Raw genomic sequence first — 13735 nt, 5'->3', positions numbered from 1 at the left:
TGGGTACCTTTTTGGGTCAAGGAAGATAATTTCCTTTCTTTGAATTAAGCAATAGTACAAGCCCCCTCTCATCCCAACCTGAACAAAAACTACACCCTTACCAAATCCACGGCATTTACACCTATGGCGAACACAAAATATGGAGGGCCTGACGTTTCGATCCTAGCAGGATCTTTCTCAAAGGCAAAATAACCAGTAGATAGGGAAAAACAGGCAAACGGAATCAACTAAGCATTGACGAATGCCTAATGACAAAAGGAAAGGTCAAGAAAGCTGGAGGCTAGATAAAGGTCAAGGGGTAAAGGGGAGTGCAAACATGCAAGATATTCACACAAGACACCAAGTCAAGATGAATAGATTTAAATGCTACAAGATCACTAGAACATTTCCATTAGCTACACAAGACCTTTTCTGCAAAGGTCGGATGTAGAAATAAAGTATTGATAGTGTTAATTTTATTGTTATCATTTGTAGCAATGCAGCCCAGGCAGACACACATTTAAAGCTTGAATTTGCCATGGTCAAGGCTAATCTGTTAGTTGACAATTTGAAGAATCGTTAAAAGATGACACTACAGTCAACATTTTTTGTGCACTGTCATAACTTTTGCGCTTTCTTAAACTTTGGATCCCGAGGGTTGCGGTGAATTCCACAAGTGCAAAGTACAAACACCCTACCAATGTTTGTGATTTTTAGTTGAATGTGCACAAAAGATTGCGTATGTTGGCAATGCGCTGTTAGATTTGAAGATGCATCATGGATTACCCTACTTTGGCACTGAAAAAGATACAGAGGACCGGCACACTGGCTCGTTGGTTGACAAGTGAGTGCCTTAGTTGGAAGTGCACTGACTACATTGTGAGACACATTTGGCAACTGGACCTACTCTTTAGTGGGCTGCAGGCAACAGTGCACATAAAATGGGTTATTAAAAGGCCAGCTTTGCCAACACGAATCAGCTTTGCCAACACGAATCAGCTTTGCCAACACGAATCAGCTTTGCCAACACGAATCAGCTTTGCCAACACGAATCAGCTTTGCCAACACGAATCAGCTTTCCCAACACGAATGGGCAAAGCACTGAAAATTACTTTTGTTCAGCTCTACACGAGTGACGCTGGAGATAGGCACAGACAAGCCCGCTGGTATTGGTAGAATGCAAACGTTCAAGTGAATTCCTGCAACAGCTGGGATAAAAATGCCAATTTTGGATTGCTGGGAACCGATTCTAAATGTGTATTTGGGAGAGGATGCACATTCTGTGAGCAGGCATGTGATTCAAAATGTCTCTGGCCGAAATTCATCATTTCTGTTAAAAACACCCACCCCTGACGGTTCACAGCTAGCAACGTTCATGCCCATTCCACGAGTAAAAAAAACATACATGTAACCAGTTCATATCACACATGTAATCATTTCTAGCAGGTTTTTGTGATCAACTTGTTTGTAACCTTATGAGGTTTTCCCCTTGGCGTGAAAACAGTACATTATTTACAGATATCAGCCTAGGACTGCTATAACAAAGTGGAGATTTCATTTTGAATACGTTCAGTCACACTGTGCTGCTACAGAACCTTGGCTTAATTTTCACCACTCCATAGATAGTCATCTTGCTGGGGGGTGACATCCCGTCTAACAGTATGTAACAATTCTTGCCAATACATACAAATACTCGACAAAGACGAATCCAATCGGTGACCAGGTGGCTCCGCCCCCCATCTTTCGCTCACCATGTCAGCATAACGATACAGGGACGACGACGATGCAGTTAGTGACAGTTTTGTGGTGTCAGCCACAAATTGAGCGGCGACGTTATTACATGCATTGCAGCCTTGCATGTTTCAATAAATTCTAAGTTGTAAGAGTTGATTATGAGTCTGTGCGGGTTTTCTCATCATGTTCCGTGACTCTGCTCGTCACTTGGACTCGGCGTGGATGCCCCTGGCGGGGTTTGTTCGACGAGAACCGTATAGCCTGGTCCTAGTCTCTTGGGGACGTACACTGGCATGCCCTCGTCCTTGGGTTCACTTGTTGCTTGGACTGGTTCGCCTTCAGGGAGGCGTTGTTCTTGGGTGGGCGCTGGTGCTGCGTCATCACTGATGCTCTCACGGCTGTCCGGCAGGGAGGACTGAACCGTGATAGTATTTTGGAGATTGTCGTTCTTTGAGTCCACTTCCATGGGGAGGGTTGACAAGGGGGCGCATTGCTGCACGGACGCCTCTCTGCTGACCTCCATCGGAATGCCCCTCTCTGTAGAGCCCTCCTCTAATTTGCTTTTGGACTGTTCCGTTTCACGATTGCCGCTTGCAATGTCTACAGTGCCATGCGATATATCGGTGGCTCCTGCCCTTCCCTCTCCGGAATCTGAAATGGAAGAGTCCATGATTTCCTCTCTGAGTCCTTCCTGAGTTGTGGGTCTTAATCTCTGCCCCTCCGTTGCCCTCTGATTTGACAGCATGGGCTCTTGGGCCAGGACACCTAGCTGCTCTACAGATGACCCCTGTGGCATTTCAACAGCCTCCGATGATTGTCCACTACCAGACAGCTGTGCCTCGGGTGCTTGCTGTTCCTGCCGATCCAAGAGCTTCTTGAACTCCCTCTGGTACTGGGTCCACCGTGGCATCTCCCATCCTTCCTGCTGTTGGCTGCTGCTGCTGCTGCTGGTGCCCCCGTCCAACCGCTGTCCCCCCGAACTCAGAGTGTGGGCGTGGCCCGAGAATGCCCTGTAACCTCCGACCTGCTTGCCACCCGTGGTGACCACCCCGCTCCCGCCGGCCTTCAGCTTGCTCCGCACGCTCGTGATGTACTCCGACCGGTCCTTGTCTTCCGGGTCAGTGCTACTGGGAGAAGGTCGACTGGTGGATGGACTGTCTGAATCATCCACCCCTGGCCTGATGGGGAAATGTCCGATGGGCTCCAGGCAAATCTCAATGCGGTCCTCCATGGCATTGTAAGTGAATTTCTTGACAGAAAGGAAGAAAACAGAAAATCACACTTATCATCAGGGAAGGCTAGAAACACTAGAAAAAGTGCCATAAAACTGTTCGCTCAGAGCTTCTGCATCAAAGTTAGCTTCAGCTTAGCAGTTGTGAATATTCTCCAGCTGTTGTGAGGTTCTGGACTATCAGGGTTGAGAAATGGATTTGATCGATCCTGTTCACCTGATGCAGATTACCCAAACTTTGTTTAAATATGCTAACGATATCTCCCTCCTTACTCCAAGATAACTCAGCCCTCACCCCTAAATCTCAGAGCCCAAACTTTGTACCTAATACTAAACCAAACCCAAGTTATATACCCTCAAAAAAGGGGAGGGGCTAAGACTTCCAAATGGGGGGGGGTTGGTACACCGACTTTAAATCGTACCTTGTTTGGTATTGACGGCAGCAAGAAGTGCTTACCATCCGCCAGGCCCAAGTCCCTCTCCACGATGGCGTAGAAGAGACCACCCCTCTCAAACAGCGTGGCGTTCTGCTGCACGTAAGCCCACATGTCCAAGTTCATCAGGGTGGCCATCAGGTTCAGCGAGTAGAGCTGGAGGTCGAGGGTGTCACCTGATTGAATGCGTTTACATAAATCAGCATAATTAAGATGAAGTCAAAGGTCATTCTGCTGATTATATGATTGTAAAATTTCCCAAATATTATTTGGAAAAGCACAGGTGCCGTAGAAATGGTAGACAATGATACCCATTTTATTCCAGGGACAGAGCATATGCAGGAAAAAAAAAATCTGCATCACTGGCAAACTTGTTGGCCATGGCTATCATGATAGCTGTATCTTGAGCCCCGTTACTTAATCTGAAACTGCACCTGTGTCTTGCTGCAAATTCTCCATGCCCCTCATGATTTCCTCCCGGTTCAGTGATCTGCCTCCCCCCTCCATGAGAGTGGAAGATCCCGGCAAGGTGCTGAGGGAATGCTGGCCATGCTCTGACGGTCCTACCTCCATGGGTTGTACTGATTGCGCACAAAAAATACAAACAAACATAAGTGACCATGAGCAGAACGTTCAAGTCTGAATTGAAAAGAAAATGAGACAAGATGGATCGTGCAGGCTCAGCGCGCCCCAAGACAAACGCGCATGTGCCCAAGGACAGTCACTGCAATTTCAAAAATGCCCTCTCTTGTTCCCGCTCAAGGCGGATAGGATGCTGCGACTTTCCTTCAAGTTCAAGAGTGCACTTTGAGTCATAGGATTGGTCTAGAAACAGGAACTGCATTTTTGCGGCCCCGAAGCACTCACCCTTCGATATCACTTCCACCGTCACCCTGTCCCCGTTCTGCAGGGGCACCGGTTGATCCTCCTGGTCCTCCTCGGCGGTCAGCTCTTTCGGGGGGAAGCCGTAGCGTATCTTCTGGTCGGCTGCTTCAATGTGGAACTCAGCCTCGATCTTAGCCTGCAGCTGGGCGAATGTCGTGCTGGGGTCGAGAACCAGTGTAGCCTGAGCACCAGCCGAAAAAAAAGAAGATAAATCTCAGGTCTCAAGCAGTCTCATAGTCTCAAGCAGATGCACTTTTACTGAATACAAGAAATCTTGATATCCACAAAAAAAACACGTTTTAAAGTACAGATGAAAGTAGAAAACTGAATATCAATCCGGGCGATCCACATTAGTGCGCCTCCAAGAGTTTACAACACGTTGACCAATCACAGTGCACGGAATCTGTGAACCCCTACCAAACGCGCATTGGGTCGACAGATTTCATGCACTGTGATTGCTCGACACGTTGCAAACTCTTGGAAGCGCGCTTTTGTGAAACACCCGTATGAAGTGAATAAAGACAAGTGGAAGACCAAAAAAGATGAAAATCTTGGCAAAAATCATCCGTCAAGAAACAAAAAGGATTATTAAAGCTGTATTCCCAGATTTTTCAATATTTAGCTGGAGTTTCATAGGAGGCCTTTGCAGGATCAAGGAAATCTTCTTGTACCTGCTTCCCATCTGATGATGTCAGTCGGATCCTCTTCTGCTTCGGTGGCTCTTTGGTTGCCTGGACGACTGTCTCCATGGCAATGTCGGTTGCTTTGGCCATCTCCTCCTTGGGTCCACCTTGTGGGCTTCCTTGCACGACATCTTCCCTCTGTGTGGGTGCTCTGCCGCTTGGGGGCGTGCTGGGAGAGGGCTGCTTTCCTGACTCCTCCAGTGATGGATGATGGTGCTGCACGACAGGTGCCTTATCCTGGATGCGTTTGCGAAGGTTTCGCTCCGCTTCGCTCATGGTAAGCTCCTCTTTGTGAAGGGTCTTGGCCTGAAAATCGAGATCCATATATTTTCGATTCAAATTACACTACAGTTATCTAACAACACCAAGGAAATTTGGAAAGAGTGTTTCAGAAATAAACATCCTCGGTCCATAAAAATGGAATCTTCCGGAGTGCATGACGTGTTTCCAAAAAATAATTGTGAATTTCTTGTCCCATGGAGAGAGTCCTGGGTCCACAAGCAGTATTAGCCATGCAAACATCGGTTACCAGCCAAGCGATGTACAATCTATACAACATATCTATACACCTAGAAAGTGAGGCTTCCTTGTACCGCTTCTTTTAAAATTACTTTATTTGCACTGAATTCAAACAGGCCTTGGAACCTTTAAAGTTTCAACTCTCTTCCAAGTTTTTCTGCTTACAGCGTGTCCAGTCAGTATTATCTTGGACGGCGATTCATCCAGCTTGCCTCCTTTCTTCTCTGCAGGGGACCCCACCCTAGGTGAACTACGTCCGCTCGCGGGGGATGCCGATCTTCCTGCATGGCCATCCTTATCTTTGGGTCGGGAGTGCTTGGGAGTGTGTCCCCCTGCATCCCCTTTCAAACCGCGCTTGAGTTCGGGAGTGTCGCCCCCCTGTGCGGGGGCAAAGCCGGCGGCTGATTGGTCGGCAGTGCTCGTGGTTGGCATGTCCTTCAGGCTGATTGGCTGGAACTCCTCCTCTTGTCCGGCAGTCTGTAAACAGCAGAAACAAAAACAAAATGAGTAACAATTTCATGCTAGAAATATGGAGAAATAAATTTTATGACTCTTTCTCAGCATCAACTGAGATTTAGCCTAAGCAAAACTGGGCTGCTTTCTAACTGTCATTATTAAACCAATGCAAAATTCCACACGTAGTCGCTTTTTTTGGGGGGGGGGCGTCCATAGCCACTCACGTTCTGCAGGATGGTCTCTACCACCTGCTGGACCAGCTTCTCACTGCCAAACTCCCCCGGGAAGTGCTTCTGGACCAGGGCCGAGGCAATGTCATAGGCGTTGCTGTTCAGGGCTGGGTCCGATTCGTCCTGGAACCACAGCACTTCCTCCAGGTAGGACAGGCCCTTCCACTTCAAGGGAACGGTGAAGCTGTTAACGGGCAAAACCCTAGAAGCTATAAAAATCTTTATCTAGCAAGGAAGTACCCTGAATCCTTCGAACTCCTTCACTCTGCAGGAAACCAATAACAAATTCTTTATTGTGTTCAGATCGCAAATTTCTTTTTCTGGTCATTATGTTGTAATTTACATTAGAAGGAGTGACCCGCGCTCTCTAGTTTTGATGCATCACTTATGTTGGTATCCTGACAAAACTTTATTTCATTTCATTTATCTATATCTGTTCATCCAACAGCACATTTAGCGCCAATTACAGGATGAAGTGACGATGAAGATGACAATGAAGAAACGCCTTGATAAATATTCCAGGGAATACACCAACGGAATCAGGCAGGGACTGAGAACCCAATCCACATGCCGACCTGGGTAGGATTCGAACCTGGATCGCAGAGGTGATAGGCCAGGAAAGAGCCCCACACCAACCTGACTACCTGGGTGACAAACGTTGAGGATTGCTATTTCTACTTTGCAAGATGCTGTTTAAAGGTCTAAACTCCAGAGTGGCTCTGGCGACTTGGGGATCTATTTGCTAGGGTGGTTCACATTTACCAAGCCTCTCTCATTGGCTAATTTTTGATAGGAGCTGTCCAGAATCCTCCCTAAATCCTCCATTGTGTAGAAGATATCACATTCTTTGTATTGTAAACTCCAGAAAGAAATCAACTGGTTGTTGGACTCTTGCTTTTGAAATCATTCACACAGTCAAATGATGGGGTTTGACCTGGCTGCATTCGAACCTGGGACCATGATTGGTGAGACACAAGAGGCACTACCAGCAACTGTAAACCGTCATGGGAATTGAACAGCACTATACACCGTTTCTTTTCAAAAAAGGAACTGAATTGTTGGTGGGAATATTGTGGCAGCTTACATTGATGGGTTGTTGTCATATTCGATGCCGTTCCAGTAGTGCTTGAAACCACAGTTGCACTTGGTCTTGGGCGCTGGGGTGGTGGTGCGGTCGCCATTGAAATAGACGACACTCCCGTCTGTTCGAATCTGACGCAACTGCTTTCTGCAAGATTAGACGGTCTATGTTGAAACCACACGAGTGGTATGGAATGTACAGCTGTCAGTGCAGAGCAATTTCTTGGTATGCACGGGAAAGATTAGTCTCGAGCCTAACAGACTCTTGCCCTGGTGTCCTTGACATGAAACGACAAAGAAGAGTCCATCCCAACCTTGGGATTCAAGTCAACTGCAGGTTGCCTTACCTAGCTTACGCTGGTAGCCTTTTGCTTTTTTATACCATAATAGCAATTGACTGTTCTTTGGTCCTGCATTTAACCATAAAAAGAGATCGACTATTCCTTGGTCCTGTATTTAACCATTATAGAGATTGTCACAAGCGTCTCCCTGCCACATGGGATCGGGTGCAAATATGGCTGGGACAGTCGAGCTGGCAGACCCAGCGCAGCGTACCATACCGGGCGATGAGGCTCGCCTGCACTGTGACTGGCTTCGATTTACAATATATAAATGTACGTGTCATTCGTTCTACAGCCCAACATTCGGTGGACGATTATTTACTGTAGGCACGTACGGGTGCATGGGCCAGCCAGCATAGCCTGGCACAATGTGCAGCAACCCGGCTGGCACATGCACACATGGACTTAAGCCGTGTCCCAACGGGCCCCTGCAGCTATGGCTAGGTCTTTTTTCCCGTTAGTTTCAGATCACGTATGCGCGCGCGCAGCACACTCAACTACATGTGCATAACTGATTATTCTGTGGCGTAATGGGTTGGTCAACTGTACGGCACAGGGGGTTTCGGTCGGTAAGCTTGCACAGTGCAGTCGAAAAAGATGCGTCAAAATTGAAACAGAATATGTTCTCTTTGTTTAATCTATGGTTTGAATCACTGAAAGTCTTTTTTTATGAATCAATTTGCTCTAAATTAAGAAATCCTTTGCCAGAAAATGTGCCTGTTGCTTTCGATAATATGATAGTTATAAAATCTAAATATGATAGCTCAAGCACAAAGAACACCATTTTTTGTTTTTCTCGTTTCCTAACTTGTTTTACAGAATTTTTTAGACCTTGGCCTCAGTGCCTTTCCTTTTTAGAAAGTTTGGCCTCGTTGCCCCCCGTTATTAGCCGCGGTGCCCCCTAACATGTCCCACTTCTTGAGGCCAAATAGCAGTGCCCCCCCAAAAAGTCGAAATTCGGGCCCTGATTGATTGTTTCTTGGTTCTGCATGATCCCAACACATTCCTGTGAGGAATTTAAAAACAAACTGAGTGGAAACCGGTCTTACCCCTGACACCAGGCACACTGGGATGGTCTCATGGTGGACTGATCCGGAACCAGCTCGTCTTTTACAGCATCGTAGGTGCAATTCAGCTCTGGCAGAAACAGAATCAGAATCAATGTTGGTGATTTCTGGTTACGATTTCTTGTCCTCACAAGCATCCATAGCACTGAAGGTTTCAAGCCTGAACAGCATATGGCTAACACTGAGGCTGGGGCAGTTTGGGCCACATTTGTTAACTTTTCAAATGTACTTAAGTAATGTAAATTACTGGTCAAACAAGTAAAAATAGTTTGCATTTAATCCTAAAAACTGCACAAGGCTGAACATTCACAGGGTTTCCACAGAAACCTAAAACCTAAACTCCATGACTTTTCCAGGACATTCTACGACTCAAAAATATGACAATTTCCATTACATTTAATGCCAATTTGCAGAGAAAAAGTTGTTTGGTATTATGACCTGGAAGACTGCCACAGCCATTACTAGATATCGACAAGGATTTATCCTGTAAATTTATCATTATTGTGCGACTACATCAGCTCATCAAAAATAACCCTTGCAAGGACTCGCATGATTTTTCCATGACTTTTTTCCTCTGACAACAGGATTCTGGGACACCTATTTCTTTCCAAATTTTCCTGTGACTTTTCCCTGACCTTTTTCCTCTAACAACAGGATTCTGGGACACCTATTTCTTTCCCAATTTTCCCGTGACTTTTCCTTGACTTTTTCCTCTGACAATAGAATTCTGGAACACCTATTTCTTTCCCAATTTTCCCTGACTTTTCCAGGACCACTTTTCTTCCGGGATTTTCCCGTGACTCCTGGGACCCCCGACCCCACGCAGAGCTCACCGTGGAGAGGAAAGGTGTACACCTTCCCCTCAATCAGTCGGCCGTGCAGCTTGGTGGCCAGCCCGTACAGCTCCCCGCCCCGCCCCAGCCAGCCCGACGGCACGCTGGTCTTCTCGATCTGCGAGACCGCGCTGCACAGCAGGCAACGAAACAGCTGCTGGTGCTCCAGGGCGTGCCGGGTGTTCTCGATGATGATGTTCTGGGGCACGCCCACCACGCCTACAACACAGCATTTATTTCGTGCGATACGAAGAAGCATTTCTCATAGCGAAAATATGAATAAACATTTCTCAAAGGTTTCACAATAAAACAGTGGAAATCATCCCAAATTAAAAACCCTGTGAAAAAATAGGTGGAGCCAACTGTTGGATCAGTGAATAATCATAAAATACAGTAGAAGCTCTTTAAATACCGCAAAGTGCCAAAAACCTCTTAAAATACTGTACAATTAAACTCTCATCTGATGAGGGAAGGATATAAGACATGGAATAAGACAAGGAGTTGAAGCATGACAAATTGTATTTCCTCAGTAAAAGTAAAGAAACTTTTTGCAAGAATTGAATTGGCAAGTTCTGGAAGCAGAAGCCGTGAAGTACAGAAATCTGTAATAAACAAATTTAAATTGTTTTTGAAAAATTTAAAATGCAGTTGCAGTGTATGAAGTCTCTGTCGACTCTTTGAAGGATGGCAAAATGACTGATTGCAAGACAAATGGCAGCAATAGAGGTGGTGCGTTAACGCGTCTGCTGAGGGCAAGAGTTTTGTGTCACTGGGATAGGCTTGAGTAAACCTTCTGTGCATTCGTTGTAACGAAATCAATGACAAACACAGCCTCTGAGATGCTATGGAGAAGTTAGCAATGCACGACCTCTATTTTTGCCCATTTATGGTCACGGCCCTTCGTTGGAGGGGAAGCCAAAACTGCTTCAACGTGGGAAGGGTTTAACTTGGACCAATGCTCTCACCGGTGCGCTTGTAGATGTAGTGATGCACATCCGCGACCACCGACGGGTGGAGACTGTATTTCTCCACAAATACCTCCTCCATGGCGGCTGCAAGTCTCTGTACATATTTGTCCTGGGTTGTGTTGGGGGGGAGGGGAGCAGAAAAAAAGCACATACATGTAACCCTGTTAGAAATTTAAAAGCATTTCTTGATTTCCGTATGTACTTTCTGGCTAGTTGGACATAATTCACACCTTCTGAATACAGTGCTTATCAGCAAAGACCGCAAATGCAGCAAGTTGGACGTTGCACTGTTTAGTGATAGCAGGGGATAGCGCTCAGTTACTTATCAGATGAGCCCCGCAGTTATCTTGTCAGGTGTATAAGAGTTCATGACTGCTCACCTCCTACAAATGAGAGACAGGGTCTAGTGCAATACAATTATGGCACATTCTCTAATGGCAAGCACTGAAATGATTATCAGTGATTTCCACTATTCTGTTTTCCTTCCAATTTTAATGGAAGGTCAAAGTTTGGTTTTTTTATTTATATGGCACCAACCGCTTGCATTACATATCGCAGGATATGTGAGCTGATGAAAATATGTAAGCTATTTTCTGGAATGTACTCCGAAAATCTTAAACTTGGAAACACTGAAATAGCAAATGGACAAGTTTGGCCCAAGAATACAAGAGACTCTTCCCTAACATTCTTACCGGGAGGGAGCGATCTCCGCCCACCGTACACATGTCGTCCTTGTCAAACTCGATGTAGGTGTCGATCAGCTCGTGGGGTGCCCCCCAGGCTTTGGTTAGCATCCCCCTGGGTAGGCGTGGCAATGGGCGACCTGTCACAATTTCAACCAATGAAAACTGGGTACTTCAGGGCATTGGTTCCAGCCTTCTGCCTTGGGTACATACAACAGGTCTCTCAGACTGTGGGGCCTTGTTGCATTGGGTTTTTGACACATATCTGCAGAGAGCAAATTACACACCCACGAAAAGTCCTTACCTTTCACCCCTACCAGGGCAATGAAATGGTTGCGTCCGGAGCTGCTCCATGCAATACACAATGGCTTGTTGAGCATTCCATCTTTGCCACAGCACTCCTCGCGGGGGACAAACACAGGTAAAAACACTCCTGAGGGACACAGACAAATTAGGGTCAGAAAGCCAAACTGAAACTGAACTGAACATGTAAGTCTCTGAAATATTTTGGACAAAAGCAGAGTTCTGTATTTTTGGTTTTTCAGGGGACAGTCAAATGATGACATAGACCACATGTACCTGAATAGTCTCCAGAACTCTGAAGTCCCTGAAGTGAATCCAGGAGAATAATCGGTCGATGTAGGACATTTGCCAGGCCAAATATGTGAATGTTCTGCAAGCCGAAAGCTTCCGTTTCTGTTGGCATATAATCGGGGTCGCTCTCTGTAATGATCTGTGCCCATTCGCTGCTCTCTGTCAGGAAATCCTTGAAGTGGTTCTTGTACTGAGCAATGTGGGATAGGAAGTGTGATTTCAGGTTGGTGCGCAGGGCGTGCCAGAAGAGTTCTCGACCGACGAGCGCGCGGGAGATGCCGTGCACCAGGCAGTGACCATCCCCATCCGCGTGGATGGGTATAAGGACCTCCTGGTTACCGTTGAGCTGGGTGATGAACTCAAGGGTGTCCCGCAGGTACTTGGCGCTGCCTGTCTGGTCCCGGCCATAGCCCATGATCCCGACATGCTCGGGCTGCAGCAGGAAGGCCCGGCCGCCCAGCAGACTGCAGTCAAAGACCTCGGCGCCCTGGCTGAGGGCGGACAGGGGCTGGGCGCGCCCTTGCTTGTCCATGCCGTATCGGGTCAACAGCGGGCTGAGCAGCTTGCAATGGTAGTTGGACAGGCCCAGGACCTTAACCGAGTCGGCTGTCTGCTTAGGGGCAGCGTTGCCCACCAGCAGGTTGCGCACAATGTTGTGGAGAGCCACCTCGGGGTCGGTGACCTCCTGGACGTTGTGCAGGGTACCGCGCTCGTGCCGCTGCCCGCAGCCTGTGCACTCAATGCTGGAGTCAAAGGACGGGAAGTACAGCTTAGTTTGGCATTGCGAGTCAGGGCAATACCCGCTAAGCATGCGGTACCGATCCTCAATCTGGGAAGATGATCGTGAAAGCATCTTGTTCCAAGGCAGGCTCAGTTGTCCTCAGTCCTCATTAAAGAGTAAAGAAAAAGTAGGAATAGGAAAAGCAAATCTTTTCTTTGGACGAGAAAAAACTACTGCACTGCACCACAAAACACAAAATCCTGCAATGTAGAAAGAATATAATATGTATGTATGCTTTTCTTTGGCATCCTTAAACAATACTTTACAGAACTTATATTATTTTCTCTTAAACACCATATCATAACTAAAATATTCTTCTTGGTGATCATTTTTACATACATGTATACAGTAGTATATAAAAAATTGAAAAACAAACACTAATTTGCAGGTGTGAAATAATCTTAACCAACCCCCCCCCAATATTTTTGTTGAAAGTAAGCACTCATTGGATATTTAAATTTGGCATGCATCTTACTGTTTTACAAAATCTACAAAGTCATACAGGTAAATTTTCAAAATTTGGACCATGTATTGGAAGTTCTCAGTTTTATCAGACTGAATTTTTAAATCCATCAAGACCTGTTAAACTGTTGCAAAATTCCTGGAAACTGGAAATCAATCAATTGATGCAAGGACATTACGCACGATATGAAACAAAAGACACAGAAGGACACAGGCAGACAGGTCTACATTAATGGCATTCATCATGTATGTACATGTAGGCCTAGGCTACATCATTATTCACCGTGTCAGACCATGGAGGAATAAGAATTGTCAGACAATATTGAGCTCAACATAAGTAAAGAGATAACCCCATCTTATTCACTAGAAGCTTAAAGTGTGTTTGCAAATACGGCAAAAATATGCTTATTTATCTGATAACGATTTACCCCAGCCATACCAGCAGGGTGATCATGATCATGGTGATGATACGGACAGGCGCGGCGCGGCGCGGCGCGGCAGACGAGTTCGACATTGGTCAAATAAAACACACTCTAAATAAATCGATACCGCTCAATGGAAATGGTTCCAAAACCCCACATAAAATGGTACCAGCAATTGACAGTGCATTTACATCGACAGATTCTTTTTAAAATTAGCTTCTCGGGCTATACTTACCAGAAAAATGAGTGCGTGTCGTCATTTGCCAAAATCGCAATGTTTCTTTCTGTACATTGACCTTTTATGCAAAGTTTGACCTCATACCTATTTAATTACCCCCCGTGGGCAAGATGAT

General features: G+C 46.1%; 1 protein-coding gene across 3 annotated transcripts; it reads right to left on the bottom strand.

Moving 5' to 3' along the window:
• Positions 1-344: 344 nt before the first annotated feature.
• vcpip1 (valosin containing protein interacting protein 1) lies at positions 345-13733 on the bottom strand. 3 transcript variants are annotated; one of them, XM_087131081.1, is made up of 15 exons: positions 13618-13733; positions 11703-12603; positions 11428-11556; positions 11133-11263; positions 10438-10549; positions 9473-9691; positions 8622-8709; positions 7236-7379; positions 6146-6335; positions 5631-5942; positions 4935-5252; positions 4246-4444; positions 3813-3959; positions 3367-3554; positions 345-2962 (listed from the first exon to the last, which is right to left on the bottom strand). In XM_087131081.1, the coding sequence occupies exons 2-15, from the start codon at positions 12568-12570 to the stop codon at positions 1895-1897; spliced, it is 4113 nt and encodes a 1370-aa protein (XP_086987207.1). In that variant the 5' UTR covers positions 12571-12603; positions 13618-13733; the 3' UTR covers positions 345-1894. The 3 variants fall into 3 exon arrangements, with proteins under 3 accessions (XP_086987207.1, XP_022099478.2, XP_086987208.1); XM_022243786.2 differs by lacking the exon at positions 11703-12603 and having other exon boundaries at positions 13618-13675; XM_087131082.1 differs by lacking the exon at positions 13618-13733 and having other exon boundaries at positions 11703-13611.
• Positions 13734-13735: the final 2 nt, after the last annotated feature.

The sequence above is a fragment of the Acanthaster planci genome, linkage group LG21, assembly GCF_054643075.1.
Source record: "Acanthaster planci isolate LZ-2023a linkage group LG21, COTS_SCS, whole genome shotgun sequence".
Lineage (NCBI taxonomy): Eukaryota > Metazoa > Echinodermata > Asteroidea > Valvatida > Acanthasteridae > Acanthaster > Acanthaster planci.
This window is presented reverse-complemented; position numbering and strand designations above follow the sequence as displayed.

Bases quoted from the DNA above. Each gene is read 5' to 3' on its own strand.
- vcpip1 (XM_087131081.1), bottom strand. From the start codon at position 12,570: ATGCTTTCACGATCATCTTCCCAGATTGAGGATCGGTACCGCATGCTT. The intron at 11,557-11,702 runs GTACATGTGGTC...TGTGTCCCTCAG, and splicing joins GAGTTCTGGAGACTATTCAG to GAGTGTTTTTACCTGTGTTT. The intron at 10,550-11,132 runs GTAAGAATGTTA...AACACAACCCAG, and splicing joins GCGGAGATCGCTCCCTCCCG to GACAAATATGTACAGAGACT.